The following is a 21,708-nucleotide window of genomic DNA, read 5'->3' on the forward strand; positions in this document are numbered from 1 at the left end:
TATGGGAGTTTGCAGATTACAATTCAGGAGTACCAGATGCCACAGGAGGAGGGCTTGAGGAGCTAGAGAAAGTAGGTCGGAGCTTCAGAACAAAATGGGATGACAGTTTGGGAGATAATGGACAGCTAAGGGATCCTTAGGTTATGGCAGATGTAAGTATGGAGAGGGGGGCAGTGAGCCCAGAGTGAAACTTTAATGAATGAGGGGAGTGACAGATGTGAGGTCTGTTGATGATAGCAAGGACTATATCAGGAACTGGGACAAACAGAAATGTGAAGTTTGATGGGATTAGTCCTGCTGGTCTCTTAGGATGTTTCAAGCTCTTTCAAGCTGCCTTTCTGCAGCTCCTGCCCCTTCCATGTGTTTGGCTGGGAAATTGAAGCTAGATAAAGAGCCATTTAAGATTTTATTTTTCATTACTGGCAATACTTTGTAGAACCTGCATAATCTGAATTTCAGTCACATCTTATTTGCTTTTTTTAAAAATTAAACTATAGTTGATTTACAATGTTATGTTAGTGATGTAAAGCAAAATGATTTAGTTATTAATAAATATACTCTTTTCCATTATGGTTTATTACAGGATATTGAATATAGTTCTGTGTTCCACACAGTAGGACCTTGTTTATTTTATATAGTAGTTTGTATCTGCTAATCTGAAACTCCTGATTTATCCCTCACTCCCCCGCTTCCCCCTTGGTAACCATAAGTTTGTTTTCTATGTTTTTGAGTCTGTTTCTGTTTTGTAAATAAGTTCATTTGTCTCATTGTTTTAGATTTCACATATCTATTATGTGATATTTATCTTTCTCTACTGACTTTCTTCACTTAGGATGATAATCTCTAGGTCCATCCCTCTTGCTTCAAATGGCATTATTTCATTCTTTTTTATGTCTGAGTAGTATTCCATTGTGTGTGTGTGTGTGTGTGTGTGTCTGTCTGTCTGTCTGTCTGTCTGTCTACGTACCACATCTTTATCCCATCATCTGTTGATGGACATTTAGGTTGCTTCCATGTCTTGGCTATTGTAAATAAAATAGTGCTTCTATGAATTAGGGTGCGTGTATCTTTTTGAGTTACAGTTTTCTCTGGATATATGCCCACAAGTGGGATTGCTTGATCATATGGTAACTCTTTTTAGTTTTTTAGGGAACCTTAATACTGTTTTCCATAGTGACTGCACCAATTTACATTTCCACCAACAGTGTAGGAGGGTTCCCTTTGCTCCATACCCTCCAGCATTTATCTTATGATGGCCACTCTGACTGGTGTAAGATGATACCTCATTGTAGTTTTGATTTGCATTTCTCTGATAATTAGTGATATTCAGCATCTTTTCAAATCATATGTTCTTTGGCTTCTATGTTGAGTTATACTTTAAAACTAAAGTTTCACTTAGATATTCTAAAAGTGGAAAGGACTGTCATTAGATTATTAATCTTTACAATGTATGTGTTTATTAGTTGTAACAGGAAGTACAAGTGAAAGCATCCTTTCTTGTTTAGTAATGGATTTTGAATTATTGTAGATTAAGAAAAGAAAGAGATGAAGAACGCATTAAAAAATTTGTACAAGAAGAGGCTGTCAGATTCCTTTGGAACCAGGTAAACCCCCTCCTTCTGACTTACCTACTGTGTGAACAAAGACAAATTATAGATTTACTGAGATAATCATAGATTAGTTATAGGTAAGGTAAGCACCCTTTCTTAAGGTTAAGAATGTGCTTCGTGTTCTGTCGCTAACTCAGAACTAGGACTGTGAAATTTGTTATATTTTATTTAATCTGAAGAAAAATATTTTCATAATTTTGACTTGAAAGCTCAATTTGAGGTTTTATCTAGCTATCTATCTTGTTTTATCTGTTGAGACTGTTTGAATAAAAAGTAGTTGAAGTGCTGTATGACAGCTACAGTATTGCATATCCTCAAACGTACACATGACCCCCAGGGAGAGAGTCTGAGCCCTGTGGCAGCACACTCCAGGGGTGGCTCACACATTGATTTTCCTGTTGTTGTATCCCAACAAACATGTCTTGATGATAATTCCTTGGAAATATTGTTATAAAAGAATTTGTTATAATAGGATTTTACCTATAACATTATATTTGAAAATACATAGTATAAGGTCTGGAAAGATAACATATCAAACTGCTATCAGTGATTACCTTGGAGGACAGTCAAAGGAAAACTAAAATATTGTATGTATTGTTTTCTTGTTGCGGATTTTACAGTGAAATCTGGAGATTTTAATTATACTTTAAAAATGTAAAGTTTGTATTTTCAAGAACTCGGGGTATTTTTAGGTATTTTAGAGTTGCATATACTCTGTTGCTAGTTTTTAAAAACTCTTAATCCCAAATGGGTATCTAAAATGAGACTTTGATTATAGAGTCTGCTCATATGAATATGCTCTAATCTGTCTTATTAAATAGACCTCAGTGTATATATTTTTTAAGATTTAAAAACATTTTTTTGGATGGGAATTAGGTTTGTTTATTTATTTATTTATTTTTAGATGGAGGCACTGGGGATTGAACCCAGAACCTGGTGCATGCTAAGCGTGTGTTCTACCACTGAGTGATACCCTCCCCCTGACCTCAGAGTACCTTTTTGACCCCCTAGTTAGCTAGACATGTGCCGTTGTGCTTCTGATTATTTTTCAAGTCAAGACGAGAATTGCTTCGAATAGGCCCATGTCTGCTCCCCTGGAGAAGGTCTTTTGTTACCAAGGACGTGAACCACTTGTGCCAGCCAGGTCTGGGCTGGGGGTGCTGTGGGAAGGGTAAGGGGAGTCAGGTCGTTTCTAACTCCAGTTCTGCCATCTGCCATTTACCAGCTTTATGAGTGTTGAGGAAGAAAGCTCAAAGGACAGTTGTAAAACAGGTATAATTTTTATTTTGTAATAAAACTATATCCTTTGGTTTATAGGTAAGGTCTCTACAAGCTTGGCAACAGTCAGTGGACCAGCAACTAAGTTCCTGGCAGATCGATGTTCCTCCTGTATCAAGTACCTTGGTGCCACCTAAACCTGCATTACTCACCCGAAGTCAGGAGCCCTCTTCTGATCAAAATTCTGATTGGTTCATTGCTCCTGATGAAGCTCCTCAAGAGAAATCCTTACCAGAATTTCCAGACTCTGGTTTTCATTCCTCCCTAACAGAACAAGTACACTGTTTACAGGATTCTTTGGATTTTGAAAAAAGTTCCACAGAGGGTAGTGAAAGTTCCATAATGGGGAATTCCATTGACACAGTCAGACATGGCAAAGAGCCAGACCTAGGGGATGATAGTGAAGAACATGGTGAATGGAGTAAGGGAAGCTCAAACCATGAGCAGGATAATAGTCTGCTTGAACAGTATTTAACTTCAGTTCAACAGCTAGACGATGCTGATGAGAGGACCCATTTGGATGAAGGGACTGGAGATAGTAAGCTTCACATAGCTGGTTCCCCTGAAAAGTTAGATGCCTTGTCTGACAGTGCTTCTGTAGATGATGCTCATGGCATATCTCCTGCTCTGCAAGATGAAATCAGCCAGACTACCAGAGAATTGTAAATTAAATGCAGACACCCAAGAGCAGCAGTCAGAATGTGATTCTACATTTCAGGTATTGCATGTTGGTATTATTGTGTAGCTTGCCTGGTTGCTTGGGAAGCAGAAATCCAACTAACTTCAGACTATTTTCAGTTGGCTTTTTTGTGTCAGGGGTGGGGAGAAGAATATTCCTCCCAATTTTGTTACTATTTATCTAGAATTTATATTCTTGTCTCATATTTTCTGTATCCTAGGTACTAAGCTGAATCTTCATTTTGATTTTGTTAGCTTTTTACTTAGCTGTAAGGTATCAAACAATATTTATATTGAAAGCTACATGCACTTTATTAACAACTGAATTGCATCAACAGTGTTCCTGTGTTTTCATGTATTCACTTCCTTTCAAAAATAAACTAGAATATGTTAAAGAAGATAGAAAAATTTACCTTAATGATATAAATAAGAGTATTTTAATTCCTCTGCATACAAGGAAATTAATTATGTCATAAGGAATGCAATTTGTTATAATGAATATAAATGACAAATAGGTTTGTGAACTATTGAAATTTGCCAGCCTCCTTGGAGTAAGAACATATATTTTTAAGCATTTTTTTCCTTCCTTATGAGTCAAGGAAAGCCTTCTTATAAGCAAAAGGTAAGATTATAGGAATTTTCAGTGGGGATGATTAAATTGTCTCATGGAAAAGCTTTAGTTAATGTCGTGTATCAGTTTTAACATGTGAAGCAACAGTGTTCTATCTAGAATTAAAGTCAAGTTTATTTAAAGAGGCAACACAAGAATATTTCTCTTGGATATAGGCTCCATTCACTTGGAATAATGTCACAGGAGACATTTGTTATCTTTTCATTTAGTGATGATTTTACCTCACAGATGGGCATTTCTGTGCCAGTACATTGCCAGAAGTTAACGTCTGTTTGTCTTCTCTCTTCCTGCTTTCTATTTGCTTGTGTATCTCAGCAGAGGTCCTGTGGCCATTTACTTCACTTTTGACCTCTGCCCCATAGAAAAGAACATTTAAAATAATACCAGTGGAGGAATATGAATGACTTTTTTTTTAAGGACTATTTTCTATCTAAACTCTGAAAAAGTGCCACATTGGGAAAGACAATTTGATGGTGGTTGAGAAAAAAATACACCTCACTTATTTCTTTACTTATTAAAAAGAGTATGTATCTGTAACTCCAGGAAGAAATGACAATATCATGTTTGAACGTTATAGATAGACACATTCACAAATCAAGGATAATTTTGGGAAGCTTATTTTAATCTTTGAGACTGTTCTAGTATTGTTGAACGACACATACCTGACTTGCTCCCAATCTGTGGACATACAGCTATTTTAAACTATGGCAATACTTAAGTGTTCTCTAAATTGAGGTGCTAAATAACTGTTCATTCCTCGGTTCAGTCACTAGGTCCCCTTCTTCGAACTTATACAAAATAAAAGCTTCTGATTCTTCCAAGAATAAAGTCAGGGAGTCCCATGTTCTACTTTGTTGATAGTTAGAAACATTTCTCCAATGTGGGTAAGATGTATTTTTCTTGGTTTGTAAATATGTAGCACTCAGGTTGAGAAAACTTGGATTTCATTCTCAGAAATCCAGAATCTCTTGCAAAGGAAATATTTTCTGTCTCTTATAAACAAAACAGCAGTCTTACATTGAAAGGATTTTCCCTAGTGAAGCACATATCACATTGAATGCATGTTAAATAAGAGAAGAATTTTTACCTTTTTGAATAATGCTGATTATCTTTTATGAATGATTTTGAATTTCTTCTTAAATGTACCCTATTTTTCTATTTTACAGTTAAGTGCCTCATTTGCTGCCCATAGTTAGACAAAGAAAAACCAACTTGCGCTGCACTAATACCAAAATGCTGCATCATGGTGCATTAGTTTCTCATAAAAGCTTCTGAAATGTCATGGTTCAGTATTACCTCAGTAGGCTTCTGCTGACATCTCCCCACTTTTCTCTTTTTTTAAGAAATGACAAAACACAACTAAGTTCATTTGAACATCAGCATTTGCCAATAAGATTTCCTTTTCCATCTTTGCCTTGTTTTTCTAGCCCATAAATGGTATTCAGCATACTTTTATTTTAAAATTGGCAGAATATGATTAAGATACTCTGCTGTTCATGCTATTTAACTTTACTAGCATTTTGAAGTGCAAGAATATTAAGTAGCCCCCTACCTTAGATGTACAGATTATCTCGAATGTAAATAGAATGAACGTAATGTAAATTAGAATGCAGGAAGACTGTGGCACTAGACCTAATATATTTTAATAGGTTTACAGTGTAATTTAAAATTATTTATTTGACTAAGGTACTTGGTTTTAACTCTATGAGCTATTTATTGCTCTGGTCAGAGAATGAGTCTGGTAAGGTTTGGGAAGTTGAGCTTTAACAGAGTCTTTGTGTTCTTCTAATAGGAGAGGTTAGTTCAGCTGTGCCATTTTACTTTGGTTCTCCTCCTTTGTGAGCAATTTCAATATATTCCTTCAGAGGCATGGAATCATACCATGTGAGAATTGGAAGGAACGTTAGAGATTGTCTATTCTAATCTCTTTGTTTTAAAGATGAAACTAAAGCACAGAGAAGTTAGATGACTTGTTTGAATGGATAGCTAGTTAGTAGAAAATAAACTGTGAAAACTTAAAAGTTATTGTATTCCAAAATGTATTATATACACTTTACGTTAATCTTTACACAGTAAGTCAGTAAGAAAGTCTCTACATATTCTTCATCCTCTTTGAAAGAGACAAAAAAACAGTTCTAAGAGAGCTGGAACTCTACCATTCAAGGCAGAGTGGCTTGAGGAAAAACAGCTGATACGTGCAGAACCCTGAGTGAATTTTCTCTAAGAAATGTGATTTGATTAAAATGGTTTTCAAAGAGTAACATGGTAGAAATCAACATTTTAAAAGACTAACTGCATCTTGGAGTCCATTTATTTGATGACAGGAAGTATAACAGGTTGCTGGGATACATAATTTTCTAGTGAAATGCTAGTTTGATTATATTTCATCTTTAGTTTTACAGAAAAACAGATGGTAAAGTTTTGACTCTCTTAGTGTGCAGAAAGCTCCAATCATGACAGTTGATACATACAGAATATAGTTTGGTTTTATAAATTTAATTATAAAAAGCCTTACAATGTGCATGTTTGTAGGAAATAGTTAGCCACATAATTTTAGTATATATGCAAATAACTAAAAATTGAAGTATAGTTGATTTACAACGTTGTGTTAATTTCTAGTGTACAGCATACTGACGCATTTATATGTAAATATATATATTCCTTTTCATATTCTTTTTCATTTTAGGCCATTACAAAGTATTGAGTATAGTTCCCTGTGCCATACAGTAGGACCTGTTTTTTATCTAAAAATAACTTCTTATGAGTATTTTCAGAAACAGTATAGACTTATGATATTATACTGTCTCCCTTGATAATGTGTTTGACACAGATTCTTAGAGTTGAATTGATAACCACAATATAAAATATAAAAATCTTTTTTTCCTGTAGTAAAAAGGGAAAATGCAAGATGAGTCTGATCAATTTCCCATTCATAAATTTTAAAAAGACACATAATTCTTTAATGTGTATTTTTATTTTACCATGTACCTTATTAAGGAATTTTTATTACAGTAACATTTTAACTTTTAAATATATGACCCCCTTCATTTATGAAATAGAGCCGAAAAGGTCTGTAAGGAACATTCTAAACATTTTTAGTGATATTGCTTTCACTAATCAAACCTATTGTGCCATACTTAAATTTAAAGGTCAAGTAAACAATGTAGTCCTCACAGCCTTGGAGAGAAACAGGTATATGTCTTTTAAAAATGAGGTGCTTTTTATTTGTGAATGAGTAGAAATCATACTACAATTTAATTCCTTAATTAACTTTAGTGGATAGCAGGAATTACTCTGTAGTGGCTTTGTTCATTTCCTAATTAAATTTCTTTGAGTGTTTTGTAATTATTTTAATGCTGACAGTAAGAGTTTAAAAATAATTTGATTTAACACTATTTTTAGGTTTCTCTTTAATTTTGTTGTAGAAATAATGGATGATTTAAAGTGGCTTGTGGTCTGTTTTATGAAGGCTTAATATTTTATATTGTACTTACTTAATTTGTATTTAAGTCTCAGATTCTAAATAAAAAGTTTGTACATTTGTTTGAGTGATTCATCTATATATAATAGTGATTAGTAGTAATGGCTGTTATTAACTGTGCTTGTAATTAATGGGTAATTAAAATTCAGAACACATTGCAGATAGAATTCTTAAAGAACATTCAACAGTATTGTATAAGTGAATTGACAATAAAGCAATTTTAGCCTTATGAAAGGAATACGAGTTTAGTTTTGTTTGGTATAGATTTCATTACTTCCAGGATACTCACTGGAATTCTCTGGGTAGAGAAGAACAAATATTATCCCTCAAAGAGCATAGGTGACACTGTCAGACGCTGTTGAAACAGTGGATGCTGAAAGTGTTAGGGAGGGAGGGAGTAGAAGCCTTCTCATTTGACACAGTTAGGGCCTGTAGTTGGTTGGTGTTATGGACTGAGTTGTATCCTCCCCCACCCCCGGTTCATATATTGAAGCCCTGAGCCCCAATGTGACTGTATTTGGAGATAGGGACATTAAGGAGGTAATTAAGGTTAAATGAGGTCATAAGGGTGGGGCTCTAATCCAGTGGTACTGGTGTCCCTATAAGAAGAGGAAGAGACATTATTTTTTGTGTGCCTAGAAGAAAGGCCATTTGAGGACACAGCAAGAAGACAGCCATTTGCAAGCCAGGAAGAGAGCTCTCATCAGACATTCAACCTGTTGGCACCTTGATTTTGGACTTTCAGCTGCCAGAAATACGAGAAAATAAATTTCTGTTGTTTAAGTTACTCAATCAGTGGAATTTTGTTATGGCATCCTGAGCAGACTAACACAGTTGGTTAATTAAAAATTCAGAAAATAGTAAAGATATATTTATACCCTTATAATTTAAAAAATTACTGAAATATAAGTAACATACAGTGAACTGCATATATTTCAAGTGGACATTTTGATACATTATGACACATGCATCCCATCATCACAACAGTCAAAATAAATATATTCACCCCCAAAAGATTTCTCATAACCCCTCCTTCTGTTTTGCCTGGTTTCTTTTATTCAGTGTAATTATTTAGAGATTCAGCTGATAGTCCATTCCTTTTTATTGCTGAGTAGTATTCCATTGTTTATACTTGCTACGATTTGTTTTTTTCAATTTTATTAAAAATAGTTTTCCAGCTTTATTGCAAAATAGTTGACATATAACATTGTGTAAGTTTAAGGTGTACAATTTGATGATTTAATATATGTATATATTGTAAAACGTTTATCATAATAGGATTAATTAATATATCCACTACCTCACATGGTTACAATTTTGTGTGTGTGTATGTATGTGTGTGTATTGAGAACTTTTAAGATCTATTTCCTTAGCAAGTTTCAAGGCGTTTTATGGTATCAGGTCTTATGTTTAAGTCTCACTTTGAGTTAATTTTTGTGAATGGTGTAAGATAGGGGTCCAGTTTCATTCTTTGGCATGTGGATATCCAGTTTTCCCAGCATCATTTGTTGAAGAGATTATCCTTTCCCTATTAAGTATTCTTGGCTCTTGTCAAATCTTAGTTGACTGTATATGCATGGGTTTATTTCTGGGCTCTTGATTCTGCTTTCATTGGTCTATGTGTCCGGTTTTATGCCAGTTCCATACTGTTTTGATTACTGTAGCTTTGTAATCAGGAAGTGTGATATCTCCTACTTTTTTTTTTTTTTTTCCCTCAGCTCTGACTTTTTGAGGTCTTTTGAGGTTCCATATGAATTTTAGGATTATTTTTCCCATTTCTGTGAAAAGATGCCATTGGAATCTTGTTAGAAATTGCAATCTATAGATGGCACTGGGTAGTTTAGACATTTTAACAATATTAATTCTTCCAATCTATGATTGGGGGATATCTTTCCATTTATTTTTGTCTTCCTCAATCTCTTTCATCAACGTCTTACAGTTTTCAATATAAAGAAATTTGACTTCCTTGGCTAAATTTATTCCTAAGTATTTTATTTTGTTGTTTGTTTTGTAGTGAATATTCATTTTTAATGAGAAAAGGTTTTTTTGGTAGTGAGTTATTTTTGATGCTGTTGTGAGTGAGATAGTTTTCTTTTTCAGATAGCTTATTAATGTATAGATATGCAACTGATTTTTGTATGCCAATTTTGTATTCTGCAGCTTTACTTGTGTTCATTGATTAGTTCTATGGTTTGGTAGAGCCTTTAGAGTTTCCTCTATGTAAGATCATGTCATCTGCAAACAGATAATTTTACTTCTTGATTTGGATGCTTTTAATTTTTTTTCCTTGACTGATTGCATTGATTAGGACTTACAGTATTATGTTGAATAACAGTGGTGAGAATGGGCACTCTTGTTCCTTATCTTAGAAGAAAAACTTTCAGCTTTTCAACATTGAGTATCATGTTAGCTGTGGGCTTTATGGCTTTTATTATATTGAGATATGTTCCTTTTAAATCCAATTTGTTGTGAGTTTTTATCATGAATGGATGTTGATTTTGTCAAATGCTTTTTCTGTATCTAATGAGATGATAGGACTTTTATCTTTCATTCTATTAATGTGAGGTATCACATTTATATTTTAAATCATACATAAATTTAAATTATATATGAAATTATATGTATATTTGTATATATTTATATATAATTATTATGTACCATATTTATAATACATAATTATTATATATAGTTGATCCTTGAGCAACACAGGGATTAGAGGTGCTGACCCCACCCCACGAAGGTAAAAATCCAAGAATAACTTTATAGTCAGCCCTTTCTGTCCACAGTTCCACATTCAACCAACTGAGGATTGTGTAGTACTGCAGTATGTATTTATCAAAAAAACTCTGCATAAGTGGACCTGTGCAATTTAAACCTGTGCTGTCCAAGGGGTCAACTGTATATATAAATGTGATGTGTCATATATATGTTATATATTTGCATACATATTATATAATTATACATCATATAATATACATGTTATACAATATACAGTTGTAATGTCTTACACATATGTATGTTATAGATTATCATTATATATTATATATAAATTATATGTATTTGTGTATGTTGAACCATCCTTGCATGGTGTATGATCATTTTATTGTACTTTTGAATTTAGTTTGCTAGTATTTTGTTCAAGAAATTTGCATCTATATTTATCAGGGATTGCTTTTCTTTTCTATCTGGCTTTGGTACTGGCATAAAGCTGTCTTCATAAAGTGAAACTGGGAGTGTTCCTTCCTCTTCAACTTTTTGGAAGAGTTTGAGAAGGATTGGAATTAATTCTTTAAATGTTTGGTAGAATTCACCAATGAAACCATCTGGTCCTGGACTTTTCTTTGTTGGGAGGTTTTTAATTCAACCTCCTACTCATTATTGATCTGCTCAGATTTCTTCCTCAGTCACTCCTAATTGATTGTATGTTTCTAGGAATTCTCCATTTCTCCTAGGCTGTCTAATTTGTTGCTATTTAATTGTTCACAGTAGTCTCTATGATTCTTCATATTTGTGTGATATCAGCTGTAATATGTCCTCTTTGTGAAAGCACTTAAAATTTTATTTATTTAGATCTTCTCTTTTCTTGAGTAATCTATCTAAAGTTTTGTCAATTTAGTTTATCTTTCCAAAGAGCCAATTCTTAGTTTTGTTAATCTTTTCTATCGTTTTCCTGTTTTCTATTTTGTTTATTTATGATCTCATCTTTCTTGTTTCCGTCTTTTGATAACTTTGGGCTTAGGTTTTCTTTTACTAGTTTCTTGATGTGTAAAGTTAAGTAGTTTGAGGTCTTTCTTTTTTCTTGATGTATGCACTCGTCACTATAAAATTCCTTCGGGGATTGGCTTTTGCTGCATCCCATAAGTTTTGGTTTTTTGTCTTTTCATTTTCATTTATCTCAAGATATTTTTTTAAATACCTTTTCAGGAGAGTGTTGTTTAATTTCTATATATTTGTAAATTTTCCAGCTTTCCTTCTGTTATTGACTTCTAGTTTCATTTCACTGTGATTGGAAAAATAAATACCTGATGTAATTTCTATCTTTAATTTGTTGAGAATTATTTTGTGGTCTAACATATGCTCTATCCTAGAAAATGTTCCATTTGCATTTGAGAAGAATGTGTGTTCTGCTGCTGTTGGATGGAATGTTCTGTACATGTCTATTAGATCTATCTGGTCTATAGTGTTCAAGTCTGCAGTTTCCTTATTGATTCTTTGTGCAGATGATTTATCCATTGTTGAGAGTGGAATTTTAAAATCCCCAACTATTATTATATCACTCTTTATTTCCCTTTTTAGTTCTGTTAATATTTGCTTTATATTTTTAGGTGCCACGGTGTTGGATGCATAAATATTTACAATTGTTTTATCTTCTTGATAAATTGACCCCTTTATCATCATATAATGACCTTTATCTCTTTTGACATTTTTATCTTAAAGTCTATTTTGTCTAATTTAGCTGCTCATGCTTTCTTTTGGTTACTATTTGCTTGAAATATCTTTTTCCATTCCTTCATTCTCAGTCTGTGTGTCTACTTAAAGTGAGTCCCTTGTAGGTGGATGTCATTGAATCTTGTTTTTTAATCCATTCAGCCTTTCTCTGTCTTTTGATTAAGGAATCAAACCATTTATATTATATAGGTAATTATTGATAGGCTTTTTGCCATTTTGTTAATTGTTTTCTGACTGTTTTATAGATGCTTTTTTCCTTGCTTCCTCTCTTGCTGTCTTCTTTTGTGATTTGATAACTTTTTGTGGTGGTATGCTTTGACTCCTTTATCCTAGTCTTTTGTGTATTTATTACAGGTGTTTTTCTTTGTGATTACCGTGAAGCTTACATAAAGTGTCTTATATTTATAACATTCTATTGTAAGCTGACAATCACTTTGATAGCATATTAGAAATTTTATACTTTTGGGTGACCTCACATTCTAGGTTATTGATGTTATATTTTTATCCTATGTATCTAATAAGAAATTTTGGTAATTATGGAGTTTTTTTGTTGGTTTGTTTGTTTTTTTAGTTACAAAGGATTTAATTTCTGGCACACTGTAAGAATTGACATTTAAAAATGAAATTACAACATTCTTCTAAATGTCTCATGAAAAATCAAATGCTATAATTTTATAACCACCATAGCTGATTTAAAATACATTAATAAACTCTAGCTTAACACTTAGAAAGTTTCCATTGTTCCTTTTTCTTTGTTAACTCATTTCTATTCTACTATACTCCCAGAGATATTTATCCTTGAATAATATATTTTATGCTTGAAAAATATTTTGTTGATCATCATATCATGCTTATCTGTAACAAAATATGCATATAGGTTTAAATTTAAATTTTTAGTTTTCTCTAACTCTGAGACTTTAAATGTTATGATTTTTTTCTGGATTGAATTACAATCATAATTTTTAGTGATATGTTCTTATTTTTTTTAATTATTTATTTTTTTTGAAGTATACTTGATATACAATATAAGTTACAGGTGTACAATATAGTGATTCACAATTTTTAAAGGTTATATACCATTTATAGTTGTAAAATATTTACTGTAGTCCCTGTGTTGTATAATATATCCTTGTAACTTACTTTATACCTAATAGTTTATACCTCTTAATCCCATACCCCTATATTGCCCTTCTCCCCTTCCCTCTCTCCACTGGTAACTGCTGGTTTGTCCTCTATATCTGTGAGTTGGCTCCTTTTTTGTTATATTCACTAGTTTGTTGTACTTTTTAGATTCCACATATAAGTGATATCATACAGTGTATGTCTTTCTTTGTCTGACTTATTTCACTTAGCATCATGCCCTCCTCCAAGTCTATACATGTTGCTGGCAAATGGCAAAAATTTTGTTTTTTTTTTAATTGGTTGAGTAGTATTCCATTGTATAAATATACCACATCTTCTTTATCCATTCACGTGTTGGTGGACACTCAGGTTGCTTCCATATCTTGGCAATTGTAAATAATGCTGTTATGAACATGAGGGTGCATTTATCTTTTTTCAGATCAGTGTTTTTGGATTTTTTTTGGATATATACCCAGGAATGGAACTGCTGGGTTATATGATAGTTGTAATTTTAGTTTTTTGATAAACCTCCATATTATTTTCCGCAGTGACTGCCCTAATTTACTTCCCGCCAACACTGTACAAGGGTTCCATTTTCTCCACATCTTGCCAACATTTGTTATTTGTGTTCTTTTTGATGGTAGCTGTTCTGACAGGTGTGAGGTGATTACTCATTGTGGTTTTGATTTGCATTTCCCTGATGATTAGCGACATTGAGTATCTCTTCATGTGCCTGTTTGCCATCTGCATTTCCTCCTTGGAAAAATGTCTATTTATACTTCCACCCATTTTTAAATTGGGTTTTTGTGGGTTTTTTTTGATGTTGAGTTGTATGAGCTGTTTATGTTTGTTGGATAGTAATCCTTTACCATTTGCAAATATTTTCTCCCATTCAATAGGTTGTCTTTTTGTTTTGTCATTATGGTAATTTTTAATGCATTTCCTTTTTAACTTTTAAAGTACAGTTATAAGCGAATTATGCACCAACATTGAAATACTAGAAAATCTTACTTTGACTATATATTTAGCATTATCAGTGAGTTTTATACATTTATGTTTTTATGATGTTAATATCATCCTTTTATTTCTGCTTGAAGAACACCCTTTATTATTCCTGATAAGGTAGGTCTAGTGATAAACACCCTCACCTTTGTTTTCCCAGAAAATTCTTTATTTTTCTTTCACAGTTTTATTGAGATTTAATTGACATACAACTTGGTATAAATTTAAGATGCACAGCATAAGGATTTGACTTAACATATATCATGAAATGATTAGCACAGTAAATTTGATGAATATCCTTCTCATATAGATACAAAGTTAATGAAAAAGTTTTTTCTTGTTATGAGAACTGTTCAGATTTACTCTCTTAACAACTTCTGTATATAATATAAAGCAATCTTAATTATATTTATCATGTACATTAGATCCCTAGTACTTATTTATTTTATAAATGGAAGTTTGTACTTTTTGGCTGCTTTCATCCAATCCCCACTCCCCTCACCCCCCGACTCTGGTAGTAACCACAAATCTGATTGCTTTTTCTATGAGGTTTTTTTTTTTTTTAAAGTATAACTGGATTCTATTCTGTTCCAGTGATGTAGTCATTTATATTGTAAATGTATATGTACACTACACTATATTGATTACTGTAGCTTTACACTAAATCTTGAAATAAGGTAATTGAAGTCCTTCAGTGTTCTTTTTCAACATTGTGTTCTTTGAGTATAGATGTTCTGGGGTTTGGTGGCTTTTGTGTATAAATTCTACCTATAATGCACCATTTCAGTTTTTATTTCTCTGAAACAGAGCTTAAAAGCACATGTAAAACCACCCAAATGGAGAGTACTTCTGGATTTTTATAATTTCTCCCTCTGACCTTTGATAATTTTCTTGTCCATCTCTAACTCAGTAGCAGTTTTTTGTTTTACTCCTTTATGCAGTTCAATTTTGAGTCTTTCCAAATCACTCAACTATTTGTTTTCCAAGAATATTTTCTCGTTTTACACTTGATCAAAGGTTCATATAATAGCTAGATCATATAGTTCCAACAAATTTTAAGTGGCCTAAACTGATTTAGAAACAAACAACTCAAATTGGTGAGGATGGCAGTGCATGCTCTGGAGAGAGGATTGAAAGCAAGTCAGCAGAATGACAAAGTTTTTTGTGCACATTCTCACGTATATTTAAAGGAAAAGAAAATCTGTTTGCCCTTCAAAAAAGATTCTTCCAAATTTAGATAATCGTTGTGGGCATCAGCCGGTCAGTGACATGGTGACATGCAGGTTGGTAAAAGAATTTACCAAAGATAAAGTATGAGAATAGAAGAGTTTACTAGGCGTACACTGCCATAGACAGCAGCAGGCCATACAGACGAGGGGCACCTGTGTGAGAGCACAGAGGGCAGGTTGTTGGGGTCTTTTATAATGTCAGGTCACAAGGTGCCTCATTGGCTTGTGTGCAAGTCTCCAATTGGTTGTAGGTGAGGTAAGAGGTTTAGGGTCTGTGAAGGGCAGTGGGGTTTGACTCTCATAAGGTGGGCTGAAACAAAACAGCCTCAGCAATTATGAGATTAGGCATTACCTAGGGCTATTAGTTTGTTATGGGAAACATGCACAGTAAAGAATGTACTTTATCTGTTGAGGGATCGAAGGCAGACATCTGAGAACCCATAAATGGAGGTCATTGGACTTTGAAGGACATCAACTGGCCCAACAATAACATACAGAGCTGAGAGGGTATGTCCTTTAAAATGTACTCAGTTGAAGCTGACTCCCGATTTGGTCATCAGGTGGATACTGGTACTTGTTTTAGGAAGTATCTGAATTAGCAAGACTAATGGTTTCCAAACTTTCTGATAATCAAAATCTTGGTAGTACGTGTTGAATGACTCCATGTATATGACATTCTGGAAAAGGCAGCACTATAGGGAGAGAAAACAGGACTAGTAGTAGCTGAGAGCTGCTTGTGGGAATTTTTGGGTAATGTATCCATTCTGTATGATACCGCAGTTGTAGATACATGATTCTAGGTATTTGTCAAAAGCTATAGAACAGTACACGAACACTCAAATTTGACTGTATGCAAATTTTACCCCTAAATCTCAGCTAGGATGTTAGGGGATCTTAGGATGGAATATGGAATATGACAAAGGAATCTAACTGTATTACAGATGAATGACATAAACTCACTGAATAGGGATACGAAAAACAGAATGACCTAATTAACTTTGGAAAACAGTTTTGACTGGATTGTATAAGTGTCTTAGTCCATTTGGGCTGCTATAACAATACCATAGACTGGGTGGCTTATAAACAGCAGAATTTATTTTTCACAGTTCTGGGGGCTGGAAATCCAAGAACAAGGCACCAGGAGATTTGATGTCCAGTGAGGGCTAGCTTCCTGTTCCCTAGATGGTCATTTTCTCACTGTGTCATCACACTGGTGGAAGGGGTGAAGGAATTCTGGGCAGAGTGGAACAAAGGAATGCACTCTGAGTCTGAGACAGGGAAAGATATTCCCACACAAGGCTACAAGCTCAGCACAAGCCAAGAGTTTTTATCTCTGGATAAGGAAGTGTTCCAGGCCAAGGACTCATGCATGAAAGACTGCCCTTCCCAACAAGAGGCAATTAAGTTTAAATAAGGTCATAAGGGTGGGTCGTGGGAGTCAAAGACACTAATCTGATGAGATTGGTGTCTTTATAAGAGAAGGAGGAGACACTTGAGAGTTCTCTTTCTCTCTCTGTCACGTAGGACACAGTGAGAAGGTGTGTATCTACAAGCCAGGAAGAAAACTCTTGCCAGGAACTGAATCAGCTGGCAGGCTGAACTGGGTCTTACAGCCTCCAGAACTGTGAGAAAATTAATTTCTGTTGTTTAAGTCACCCAGCCTATGGCATTTTATCATGGAAGCCTGAGCAGACCAGTACAGGCACCAAATAGCTCTTTTAGTCTCCCGCCCTTGGCAGCATCCTCTCACGGTCCGTGGTGTATTTGGAATAGGGTGGTTCGCATCTAATGTGACAGCAGTCACTTATTTTGAACCATGGCTTGCTAGTTCTTGGGGCCCAAGTTTCAGTCATGTATTCAAAAGGAGGAAGCCAAGGATCTTAATCAGCAGCTGTGGGCTCAGGAGTGCTCATGCCCCAAGCTTCTGCCATCAGATACGGAGCCACATTTGCTGGTGAATATCCCCCAAGTTAGCGACATCAGAAACAAGCATAATTTGCTTTTGTTTATCTAACCTTAGGAGCCATTCTTTGTTTTGCTTAGTGAAATGAAGTTTAGTAACATAAGCACCTAAACTATTTCTGCAGACAGGTCAAAAATGACCAGTTCTTTTTGTTTCATATCATAATATTACAAACCTTATGTTCTTATTTTTTTTCCAGCTCAAAAGTAGGTTATCATAAATGACACATTTAGAAATTCCTTATGCTATGTCATAATCTGAGATAGAGAATTCAAGAGGAAGAGATTTGGGCCGTGTACTAGATGCTTTTCACTTGTCTTCTCATTTATTCCCAAGAGCAGGTAATGTTGCCCCTAATTTACAGTTGAGGAAATGAGCTCAGAGAAGTTAAATAATTTGCCTAGGATGGCACTGCTAGCAAGAGACAAAGCTGTGGATTAGACTCAGTCAGGCTAGGATCCAATGCGAATATTCTTTGTACAGTATTTCTGCAGTGGGAGTGTGGTGACTTTGTAGTCAGAGATCTTTTAAGAAGCTGTTAGTGATGAACAGCCATTTCTAGACCCAGCCACTCTTGTGTCTATAATGACTGTAAAATATAAATAAGATCACTCAAAAGCCAGAGGGTTCTGAATACCTGTGTGAATGAGGGTGAATAAGGATCACTAATGTGGTCCAAAACCATGGCTAGAAATAATTATGTCTTAAGTACTTGCCATGTGCCAGACAGCCAAACTGAAAGACAAGAGGGAGGGAGTCCATCTACTGGAAGGATAAGACTTAAACAGAACAGCAAGCTATCATATGGGCACAGAGGCAATGGAAACCACTTCGTATTAGTACAAAAGGCTGATCCTTTAGAAAGAATGAAACGATATTCCAGAAAAGACTGCCTTATGTAGAACCTCCTTGTATTCCACAGGTCACTTATGCATGTCCTACCATGAAAACTTCGGAATGAGAACGTAGAGTCCATTGTGGTCAATAAATGTAAAAATAATTAATGTTAGTTGTAATTTATATTCATTATTCTTCTTCAACCTTAAGATAATAGTCTGGGGCAGTCTACTTTTGGAGCCTGCGTTTTGCTGGGATAAATTCGATTAACTCCACCATGCTCCCAGCGCTGGGGAACACAGAGCAGCCCTGCCTTCCCTTCTGGTTTCCTGAACAAGGGCTTCTGTCTTTGAAGGACTCCTCTCAGTTCCTGAATTTCACACAGCTGCTCCGGACCACTAAGAAGAATGTCCAATAGCATTACACAGAATTTGGGGGCGAGGGGAGGGGAGGGAAAGTATTCAGGCTCGAAGACTCATGTCAGGAACAGGGACGGTAAAAGGAACGGGGTTGTTTTAAGGACCAACAGAATAAATCGACTAATTTCAAGTAAGGAAAGATTCAAGGACCTGCCTGCTAGGTGCTCGAGTTTGGCAAATCATGTTTTTCCGGTACAGCGAACAATACATTCCTCCACTGGGAGGAAAGACGGCCCAAATTGGGGAATCCTCCAGTTTGCTTACTTTCGCTGAGATGAAAAAAGCTCTGAAACAGATGCTCCCTGGGGAGACCCTGATGTCCGAAGGCGACAGGAGTCGGCTCCCGATGGGGGCCAGAGTTCAGTCCACAGGGTGACAGCTGCACGATCCCCTTCGCACGCAGGAGCCACACAGCGCGGAGCCGAGGGGCGCCAACTCAGCGTCCTCGACTTGGGGCTTGACGCTCAGCGCTCGGCGCCTGCGGCTGTCAGTCAGCGTCCTCGGCCCGCCCCTCCCACAGCTCAACCAATCGTAGCCGGGGGTCCAGGGTGAGGCGACGCAGCGGGACCAGACAGCCCCGCCTGGCGGCCCGGTCAGTGGTTTCGGGCCAGGAAGTCCTGGGCTTCGGCCGCGGGAGAGCGCGCGGCGGGAGGCGAGACCTGGAGGTGAGTGCGGGCCGGTGGGTGTGCGCGGGCCCCGGGCCCAGCTCCTTCCGCCCGAGCGAACCATTGCTCCTCGCGCGCCCTTCTCGGCTGCAAAGCCCCTTTCTCTGCGCGCCGGCTCCCGAGGCCCCGGCCCGGTGCTGGGGAGCTGCAGCTCCAGGGGGCAATGACAGGGGCCACCCGAGTCTGGAACAGGAGGCTCCGGCCCAAGGCAGGGCAGAGTTGGAGTCCACGACTGCCTAGGACCGGAGTCCCCGAGCCGCTGCTGGTCCCGGCAGGGAGGGGGCGGGGCTGGGCGCGAGCATCTCCATCCTCAGTTTTCTCGACTTGCAACGCCGCAGGTGCAGTCGCAACGCGGCAGAGCCAGGACCTCTGGGCAGCTAAAGACCCCTCCCCCCACACACCTTTTCTAACCGTCTGCGGGGCACTTGGCAACGCCTCCCTCCTCAGACCTCATTCCCAGTCTCATCGCTCTCCGGGCCCCAGCCGCCTCTAGGGTGGCGGTCCTCTCACAAGTTGAACTGTTGTGGTCTCACGGAGATGTAGTTTTGGGACATCAGATTCAGGTCGAATGGGGAGAAACGAGTGTGACTTTACAAGGAGTGATGTGGAGACCTTGCCTGGCCTGCCGCTCATCTCTACTTGATCAGAGACCACTAAGCTTATGGTAACAGGGGTTCTCAGGCAGGATTTATACAAAATGTGTAATTGTCTGTCTGTACAATTTTTCTTGTTTTTCATTATTTGCTGTAAAGAAGGACCGTTGCCACATTTCCGATAGATAAAGTATCACGCTGCTCTGATGGGCCTCCCCTCTCCTCGCTGTGGTTAATTATCATTTGGAACATCAGGGTGTCCTTGAAGCTGGCGGCACTCCCAGACCCTGATAATTAATAGTCTCAATCCACGCAGCGGAGGGGGCAGCACACTATTCTTCCATTGTGTTTGGGTTCTGCTTTCTTTTGACTGTGTTTAATATCTTCTCTCTGTGTCTGTTATCCTCACAATCTCTTTGGGCCTGATAACAGTGCTGTTATTTGTTACTGAGAAAGGAAACAGAGGGATAGATCACTGAAGTAGGGTTGGCTGTCCCCGTTGTCCCAGAATCGGATTGTCCTGGAGGGACAATGTAAGTTACAATTCTAAACATCCTCTCAGAGAGACCATCCCTGGCCTATTTATACAAATAACACCCTCTGGCCACTCTGTACCCGTGGTTCTCCTACATGGCTGTATATTATCATCTATAGACCTTAAAAAAAAGCTGCTTCTTGGCCCCTGTTGCCCTAGATTCTGGTCCAGTTGGTTGAGTGTAGTCCAAGCAGTGGAATATTTATAGGCTTCTGGGACGATACTAATGTGCATGTAAGGTTAAAGATCATGCCTATCTCCATGCCCAATTTTTTTCTTAAAGCACTTACTGCTTTGTGACTCATTTAACTGATTTGTTTACTTCTCTACCCTACTCCTTCCCCTCCCCTGGCATTATGAAAGCATGGGGTGCTACTTTAAAAGAAGGAGAAGCGAAGGCCTAGATGAGTCAGCATTTTGGGCATGTGAGGTGGGGGTACATGAAAGAGAAATGGAATAGAATCTGGGGAAACAGTCCTGCAGACTTCAGTCCCTGTGCAGACTTTTGTCCCTGCTTCAACTTTGTATAAGGATTGCTCTTATTTAGTTAACCCATCATTGTCATGGTCTTGGATGAGTCTCCAGCTCTTTCCCTAGATGTTGCCTTGTTAAGTTTCAAAGTCTTAGCACCCTATGAAATACAGCTGCTCTTTGGAAAGTTTGAGATAGGAGCATTTAAGTTTGGGTATATTCCATATAAATCTGTGCTTTTGTCTTTGATGTAGGGGTCTTTGTATTCTGAACTAAAATTCCAGATACTTTCTCTGACAAGTACAATTATATTTATGTGGATAGCAAGTCAGAGTATTTTGGATGGGGACTGTCCCACAAACTGGATGTGTGGTTGTTCAATAGTGTATTGTTTTTGTGAAATGGTTTTCTAAGACTATTAGCCCCCCAGAGAGTGGGGTTGCTGCCTGTTTTCCTTTTTAGTACCAAACTCAAGTATTTCATTTGTGTACTGACAATTATAATTCCAAGTGATGTGAGCAATCACTTTGTAATTCTCTTGTGAGATGGGGGTAAGAAGTCAGGTACCTAATAGTAGTTTAGGGTTGTCACCACAGACTATAAAGAATTTAGATTGGCTGTTAAATAGTCTTAGCCAAAATCTGGCAAAACAAACCCAAAAGACTACAGATTCTAATTTTTCCTTGCCCTTTGAGCATATATATGAAGCAAGAGTGAGTGGTGTACTAACACTTAAGAAAGATTT

At 36.7% G+C, this 21,708-nt stretch overlaps 2 protein-coding genes across 2 annotated transcripts in view; both read left to right on the forward strand.

Annotated features, from left to right (window-relative positions):
* The window catches only part of CEP97 (centrosomal protein 97), a 36,916-nt gene extending 29,009 nt beyond the window's left edge, over positions 1-7,907 (forward strand). Inside the window, 3 exon segments of the mRNA XM_006188530.3 lie at positions 1,529-1,604; positions 2,928-3,539; positions 3,541-7,907. Coding sequence (XP_006188592.2) covers positions 1,529-1,604; positions 2,928-3,539; positions 3,541-3,633 — 781 coding nt within the window. The 3' untranslated portion in view covers positions 3,634-7,907.
* Positions 7,908-19,223: 11,316 nt separating this feature from the next.
* Positions 19,224-21,708, forward strand: part of NXPE3 (neurexophilin and PC-esterase domain family member 3) — a 35,195-nt gene continuing 32,710 nt past the window's right edge. The window contains 1 exon segment of the mRNA XM_032478026.1: positions 19,224-19,364. The gene's annotated coding sequence lies outside the window, so the exon portion shown is untranslated.

Source organism: Camelus ferus, chromosome 1 (genome assembly GCF_009834535.1).
Source record: "Camelus ferus isolate YT-003-E chromosome 1, BCGSAC_Cfer_1.0, whole genome shotgun sequence".
Taxonomy (NCBI): Eukaryota; Metazoa; Chordata; class Mammalia; order Artiodactyla; family Camelidae; genus Camelus; species Camelus ferus.